The sequence below is a fragment of the Lagenorhynchus albirostris genome, chromosome 1, assembly GCF_949774975.1.
Source record: "Lagenorhynchus albirostris chromosome 1, mLagAlb1.1, whole genome shotgun sequence".
Classification (NCBI taxonomy): domain Eukaryota; kingdom Metazoa; phylum Chordata; class Mammalia; order Artiodactyla; family Delphinidae; genus Lagenorhynchus; species Lagenorhynchus albirostris.
This window is the reverse complement of record NC_083095.1, coordinates 11,295,208-11,303,664: the sequence shown is the minus strand read 5'-3', so window position 1 is coordinate 11,303,664 and position 8,457 is coordinate 11,295,208. Positions and strand designations below refer to the sequence as shown.

General features: G+C 41.2%; 1 protein-coding gene across 2 annotated transcripts in view; it reads right to left on the bottom strand.

The window, feature by feature from the left end:
• Positions 1-1,547: 1,547 nt before the first annotated feature.
• The window catches only part of BTBD7 (BTB domain containing 7), an 81,377-nt gene continuing 74,467 nt past the window's right edge, over positions 1,548-8,457 (bottom strand). For both annotated transcript variants that reach the window (XM_060166343.1, XM_060166431.1), the window contains exon 11: positions 1,548-6,866. In XM_060166343.1, the coding sequence (XP_060022326.1) occupies positions 6,051-6,866 (816 nt within the window). In that variant the 3' untranslated portion in view covers positions 1,548-6,050. The remainder of the gene's footprint in view (positions 6,867-8,457) is intronic.

The following is an 8,457-nucleotide window of genomic DNA, read 5'->3' as shown; positions in this document are numbered from 1 at the left end:
GCCATGCTTGTAACTACCTCCACTCTCTGCACACTATGGTCCCCCTGCCTGGGCCACCATGCTTTCTGGTGTTCAGTACAACACCGTGGCTGAGAACCTGGGCTCTGTAGCCACAATGCCTGGGTTTGAACTCAGGCTCTGCCAACTTACTAGCTGTGTGACCTTGGACAAGTCACTTGATATCTCTGTGCTTTGGTTTTCTCATTTGTAAAATGCACTAATAATAGTAGGTGATTCACAGAGAATTAAAGAAAACAATACTTAACTCATTGATTACAGGAAAAAAAAATAAAGTGCTTTGCAGTGAATCCAGTGTGTTTCTCCTCCCATTCATTCCTGGGCCATGTCAAGCCAGACTTCCCCTCAGCCACAGTAACCTCCTATTGCTATGTACTGTTCCAATTGTCTCTCTAGCTAGTTTTTGTTTTTTGTTTTTTTGGTTTTTTTTGGCTGCGTTGGGTCTTAGTTGCCCTGGGAGGGCTTAGTTGCTCCGCGGCATGTGGTATCTTAGTTCCCCGACCGCGGATCAAACCCGCGTCCCCTGCATTAGGAAGGCAGATTCTTAACCACTGGACCACCAGGGAAGTCTCTTCCTACTTTAAAGCTTCTGAGAATAGGTATCCTGTCTGCTTTATCTGCTGCTCCACATTCCCAAACTCTGGGAAGAGTGGACTCAAGAACTATTCCTTAATGCACTGAGGAGAGGTAAGGCCTCAAGTAGCTAGGGAAGCTGGCCTGAACTCACTCTTCCAGGGGAATCCACAAGAACAGAAGTGAACGTTGACTTACCCAATTTCCTGTTTTAGATTTTGAGGAAGCTCACCTTCAGAAACCTTAGGTTTTATTTTATCTTGATATTCCACAGTTAAACCTAAGATGGTTATGAAAGAGAACTGCCCCAGTGAGGCACAAAGGGTGAAATGCCACAGTGAGGCACAAAGGGTGAAATGCTGGGATGGGACTTATTAGTGAAATGATTAAAGTTAAAATTTTAAATAGTGATTTTAAAAAACGGAAATTGGAAAACTTTCTATTTTGCATGTTTTTTTTGGAAAACTAGACTCTAGATCATGACTCCATTTCCCTTTCAAATGGAAAAATATTAACGCTCCTGAGTTTGAATCTAAGCCCGGTGTCTGACACTTGGAGGCCTGTGAATCTTGGGGTGCATTTGGGTCTCTCACCGACGGACCACAGCCCTTCCAGTGACTGATTCATTCCAGTTGCTGGGTCCCTGTGTTTGGAATGCTGAACTTCCTCTGGAGACCCCTGTGCAAGTTACTTTTTTGCTCAAATTGTAAAATGAAATCTCTCAGAAATGCCCCAGTGAAATCACAGAAAATTCTGAACTTGAATCAAATGAAACATAGTATTTCCAAGAAATCCATAATACTTGAAAAAAGCCTCTGAATAACTGAAAGCATAGAGACAGAGGAGAAGTCCACCTAGAAAACCTCCCACTTCTACCTAGAGGTGGGGACAACATTGCTTCTATAACTGAGGGCTGTGTGCTACCTGCTAAAACAGACTGTATCCAACTCAGCGGGTTCTATCCAAGCCATTTATTTGAAACGCCAACTATATGTAGGATAAAGTCAGTGTTACATGCTTGTCAGTAACAGTAGAAAAATAGAACCAGTGAAAACCTTTGTACAACTGTAATGATACTCAAAAGAGAAATGTATCATTTTACAATGCTTCACACAGACGAATTCAAGTTTGGAGGTACCTAAATAAAAATACTATATATTTCTTTAAAAAACACTATGTACATTTGAAGCGTAAACAAGTTTTACAAAGTACTGGTTATGCAGGTTGTAGAAAACACTTGCATAGGACATGAAATCAGTTTAAGAAAAATTTCTGAGCCTTTAGCATTGAAGGCACTTGACTTTATACCAGTAACAGCACAACCACAAGAAATGCAGTGTTGTAGAAGATACCACCTCTCTGATGCACAGACGTGGTACACAAACAGCAAGTGGAGTTCAGGAATCTTTATCGTTCAGCCACCCCACCTAAGAGCAGGATTCCGTCCCACGTGCCCATGGAACCCAGATACACAGTCACGTGCAGGTACACGATGAAGCTTCCAGAGCTCATTTCAGCTCTTAGACAGAACCCACGTAAACACAGAGACACAAGAAGTTATTTTCAAGACACACACTTGCAAGTAATCTTTCTATAGAAACGGCCACAGCATTATAATATTCAGAATATGGAAGATTGACTCATGGTCTGAGGCGTCTCTAGAGGAAAAGAAAAATCAAAAAACTTGCCAATACAACAATTACATAACACCTATTGCAATCGACAGGACAAAAAGACAACTTAACATTTCATAAAACACTGTTCGTACAACAGTGTTAATGGAAAATAATACAATACACTTTAGTGTGTGACGGTAATTCTTTTAGTAAGGTTATCTGTAATGAGGTTTTAAAGTAAACTCCTTAGTAGACAAAGTAAACCACTGCAGAACGGGGAATAGCACCCATCACTGCTGCTTTAATAGTAACTTTCAACAGTAAGTTGAAGGTCAACCAAATAATTAAAAAAAAAAAGGCAAACATTTCCCTTTGAGTTCAGTCCTAAGATAAAAACATAAATGCCTTAGAATTGCAAAACCAGTATCTTACAAGTGTTTCAGGAAACACATTTTCCCCTAAAAGGCGGATTTCAACATGAAAATTCGTATTTTGATGAGTAGTTACTGAGAAGTGTTCATCTTTCACCTCTAGAGACCAGCACGCGGGGATCATCTTTGCGTCCCGCTGCTGCCAACACGTGGGGGTCATCTTTGCACCCTGCTGCTGCTGCTGCATATGCTGTTTCCCCTCCACCATCACCTAAACCCAAAGGGACACGTATGGTCCACTGCTGCTAGAGCTTGGACAACAAATCCAAAGAAAACTCAATAAAGAACAGTTTGTTAAGGAAGCAGAAACAAGAATTAAGCAAAGTTTCATAGAGTTCAACCAAAAAAAACCCCAAAAGACTCAAATAAAAAGAACTCATTTAAAATCTACCTGGTTACCAAAATGTCAGGAGAGATTAGGTCTAGGGACATGCCTAGAAAAAGCTACAGGGGCGTGTGAAAAAGAGTATGTATAGTACATGGTAAATTCAAACAACGATTTTTTCAGGAATAATTTTTGCCTTTCATGCTGCTATCTTTTTCCCTTAGGAGTCACAGGTGACTCTGAACTGAAATTACTAATCAAAATCACAAAACTAAAACAGAAATATAAGAAACAGACCAACAGCATCTTGAAGAAACGTAGATCTTCTCCTTCCGCTCCAGGCTCTAACTGGTATTCGCTAACCTCGACACGGCGGACACCAAAGGTGGCGATTGTCTAATGGCCTGATTGTCCATGGCCTTGAGAGGAGATCTGGTATGTTGAGATTTGGTTCTCATGAAATTTCTACACCGAGTAAAATGCTAGGTCCCGTGGCCTAAATTTTATATTATACATGTTTATTTCTGAGAGCAATCTTACTCAGACTTCACATTTATCTTCGTACAGCACTGAAAGAATTTAATGCTTAGTAAGCATCAAAGAAAACTGAATAGATGGGTTCAAAAGCCAGAGGCACATAGCTATTCAATCTACCCTACTGACCATACTTCAAAGATACATTAAAAGTCCACTAACACCTACCCTAACACTAAACCCACATCTGTTTCCCTTCTGGAAGTCACAGCAGTCCACGATCCACAGCGCGTTTCTCTCTATACATAGAGTTTAGCCAGGTATGCTACTAAATTATTAAAAGCAAACTTCATAAATTAAATAAAACTATGAACAGTGGCCACTTCTTTTATAATTATATTTTAGGGACGTGAAAGAATATTTAATAAATTTTCAGAAAAATGCATGTGTGGCACCAATAGCTCTTGTCTAACATTTTTAAAAAAAACAGGTTGGAGATGAGAAAGATTTCCCCCACCAACTATGTCTGCTCACTCTTCTTTGCAGTACCAGCACAGCACAGTCTGAATTCAGAATAGAAATTTAAAACTGTATCAAAATAATTCATGTCAACACATGTATATAAATACACATTAAGGAATATGATGGAATTAACACTTTGTGTTTCTGAGGAGAGACAGACTGAGATTGGCTTCAAAAGACACCGTCATCTATCATAAAGTCAAAAACCTACTAAAAATGAGAACAGAGTCCTAACGTTTTTCATCTTTAAAAAAAAGGAGCCTCAAAGGCGACGATGTGTAGCCGACCTCACAGTAGCCTGGTGTTGACTCTGGGAGATCTGGGGCTCGGTGTGCAGCTTGGCCGACATCGAGGGACGTACGGGCAGCAGCTAACTAGCCAGGCAGCAGAGCGAGTGGCAGCGGTTTGCCGGTGTAGACAGACAAACTGATGTGTTCCCATCTTTAAGACTACCTACTGTTAGGATTTTTTAAAATGTCAGATTATTCCTGAGTGTATATCCACAGGGTAAAAGTAGGAAAAGACTGTAAGAGAAACTACAGTTTCGGGAGAAATCAGAGTTCTTGACACCCAATAGAAACCTATTTACTTAAAAGTGCATGTCATTCATTTATATGGTAGCTTGTAAAGGCTCCCTAGCCCTGCATAGTTTTAGAGTGAGTGTGAGTGATTCAGAGTTTTTTATATATATACATACACAGAGAAGAGGCTCCCAACATCCTTCACGGGAGGGAGTGTTCAGAAAGTCTCTTTTCTTCTAAGTGCTACGGCTGTGTGTGTATGTGTAAAAATAGAAAGTGAATGCTCAAATAATGCTGAAGTGATTTAAAAACTCAAATACTAATGTATTTACATTGGAGAGTAAGAAAAAAACAGTCCTTAGCTCACACATTGCCCTTCTAAGGGAGAGGATCTTAAAAGATCCCATGTGCTCAGTGGTTCAGTAAAATCCCAAACCAGCGTCCCCAGTGGAGTTCAAGTAGGACATGTAGTATTTCACCGAAGGAAAAAAAAAAAGGTTTCTTTTTCTTTTTTGGTGACAAAGCATTATGCATTATACAACAACTTCTTTAAAGGAAACCAAAATTCAGACACACTTTGAAAAACACTTAAAAGAAAATATCTGCTTACAAACACCAAATGACATCCGTAAGGCTGAAGCCCTTTTGTTTTTTTCCCACAGAGAGCAAGACAACTGAAGGCAGCAAGCAGTCACTCCCCCGACATCTGGAGAGTCGCAGCTCAGAACCGGCAACCCCGCAGGGCAGGCTTAAGTTACTTCGCTAATTCCACTTCTTTAGGATTCCAGGAAAGCCGATCGCTTTAGAACCTCATCTAGTGAAACTCTAATCCACACTACCAGAATCTGCAGTGATTCTAACAGCATCTGCACTGTGAATAAAGCAACAGCTTGAGTCTGGACACAAAAGGCTTTTCTCCTTCTTGTTCTTTACTGAACCAGGAAACTTCAGGATCCTGACTGGATTCCTGCTGGAGGAATGAAGACCAGCTCCCAAGACTCATTTAAAAAGTACGACGTTAGACTTATGAAGACTGAGCAGGAAGATTTCTGAACTAAAACAATTACTGAAAAGAGAGGAGCATTTTGATGTGCTGTTCTTTGGAATTTCTATAATTAAAAAATAAACACAGAACTATTTCATAAGAAAATACATCTTAGTGTGCAATCCAATGCACGTGGAAATTGCTAGATGAAAGGTAAAATGCAAAAAAGTATGAAAATACAGTCCTTTAAATGTGGCAATAAAGTTTAACATACTGATATAAAAACAATACAGATAAAAGTACAAGTGCAAAAAAATTCCATCATTTGTAAAGAGAAAAAAAAAAAAGTGCCAGCTTGCTTGCTCTTAAAAATGCTTCCCCCACACAATTGTTCCAACACAAAACAGACGCAGCATTCAGAATAACCCTCTTAGCATGCCATGTCTAACAGACGTGTATATACAAAAACTAGAATAAAATAACGTGAAACTGAGTTATCAGCTGGCATCAATACTCTAAGTTGTTGGGTTACATCATAAAATGGGATGTTTCACATCTCAGGCACAGACGACTTGGAGGTTGCTCTCAAAGGGCAGACTTTTTGTAGAGGAAGTCTGGCTTGCTTGGTGACCTCCTTCCTCTGCTGATTGAATCTTCCCTTTCCAAATCTGTATTTCGCGGAGCTCCATGGCCCAAGGACTCGCTGTCTGCCAGTCTTCTACCAGATCTCTCTTCTGGAGCTTCAGAGTTACATGCAGAATGTGAAGGTCGGTTAGGAGTCAGCCCAAAAGTCAAGTCAGTTTCCACTGCTGTTCGCCCCCTGACATGGGCTGGACCGTTGCCGGCATTTTCTGGGGCTGCCAAAGGAAAGTCCGACCGCTGGGGAGGCTGCTCAACAACATCGAGGTGTACCGGCTCATTCTTTTGTCTGTGCAGATGCCCATCAGGGGAAAGTGGATATTCTCTCCTAGCTTCTTCCTGCTTTTTAGGAGAGGTCTGGCCAGGTAGGTAGGCTGACTTTAAGCCACTTGGTGATGCCTTATTGTGGCTATACAAATCGGGACCAAAATATCCACCTTGCGGAGGGGAAGGGCTGCGTCTGCCAGGAGCCGGAGTAGACGGTCTACAAGCAGCGTTCGAGAAGTCATAGAAATCTGGATATTCCTGCTGATTTTCTCGAGTGTCTGGTTTTTGCTCTAGTGTGTGTTTCTTTCGAGATGTGTGTGTATGCCTCTGTGGAATACACGATAGATGCTGGGGAGGCCCTGGTCCTACTTCAGAAACTGACTGGCTTAATTCTGTGTCTACAGCAAGTTCGGGAAGCCTCCTGTCCTTGAGTGACAGTGTGGACACTCCCATGGCGATATCTGGCATTAGATCATTTAGCACAGGTTGTGTACACTGCAAACAGAAACAAAACAGGGGGAGGGTTAAAAGAAAATGGCCCAAGACTCCCTCTTTTTCAAATGATGTTCACTGATTTTTGTTTCCTCTTAGAAAAATGATACATGCTTTTTTTTTTTTTTTTTTGGCTGTGCCACGCAGCTTGTGGGATTTTAGCTCCCCGACCAGGGATCGAACCCAGGCCCCCGGCAGTGGAAGCATGGAGTCCTAACCTGGATTCCATGGACCATCAGGGAATTCCCCTGCTTATTTTTAAAATGATAAAAATATAGAAAGCTATAAGGCAAAACCCCCACAAAAACCCTAAACTTCCCTACTTGAGATAACCATTGTTATTAGCATTTTGAAGCAGTTCTCTCACCTTTTATATTTTGCACACATATTTTCATAAAATTTAGTGCATATATAACACTGCCATTAATACTATTTAAATTACTGCATACTGTTCTCCACCGTATTGATGAGGCATGACTTCTCAACCATTCTTCCACTGTTGGACCTTAAGGTTGTTTCCAATTTTTCATTATTATAATCAAGACTGTAATGAACATACAGATAAAACACCTTTGACGGGAGTTTTAATTAAAATATAAAGTAGGACTTCCCTGGTGGCGCAGCGGCTAAGAATCTGCCTGCCAATACAGGGGACACGGGTTCGATCCCTGTTCCAGGAAGATCCCACATGCTGCGGAGCAACTAAGCCCGCGCACCACAACTACTGAGCCTGCACTCTAGAACCCGCGAGCCACAACTACTGAAGCCCATGCGCCTAGAGCCCGTGCTCCGCAACAAGAGAAGCCACTGCGATGAGAAGCCTGTGCACCACAACGAAAAGTAGCCCCTGCTCGCCGCCACTAGAGAAAGCCCACGTGCAGCAACGAAGACCCAACGCAGCCAAGAATAAATAAATAAATTTATAATAAATAAATAAATAAATAAATAAATAAAATATACAGTAGTAGAACTTTTGTAACTGTAGAACTGAGGGCCAGGCCAATAAGATGGGAATTTGGTTTATTCAACACTATCAATCTTTGCTGTTTCTTCTTTTTGGAGGGGTTCGGGGGGACAGCAGGGAAAGCGGATAGAAGGGTATAAGGTGAGGAAGGACCATAATGTGACCCAAGGCGTACACTAGTCCACAGCTTCCAAAAGGCCATCTTTTAATGTAGAGTCCCTTAACTAATATATGTATCTTTTGTTCTTCTCTATATTGAACACTATTAACAGTATGTGACTAAGCAGGCAGACTTAAAAATCACCACTGTTTTTTTTCCAAATGTATTATATAAAACAGAAATTCAGCCTCTAATGCAGTGCAAGATCAAGCAAAGAATTCTTGCTTAATTTACTACCTACTAGCGCTAGCGACTGTGATTTCCAGTCAAATGAGTGTTCTGATGGAATAGCTTGCTAGAGGCAGAGACATGCATGCGGGTTAATTTTCTGCCCATTTTATGAACGAGGAGTCTTCTGCCACATTGTTCCCGATGGTGTACTCAGCTACAAGTAGCTTTCCCTTCCTGCCCCAACAAAGCCTTTGGTAGAATAGTAGACTCTACAGAATAGAGGTCGGGGCCAGACTCTT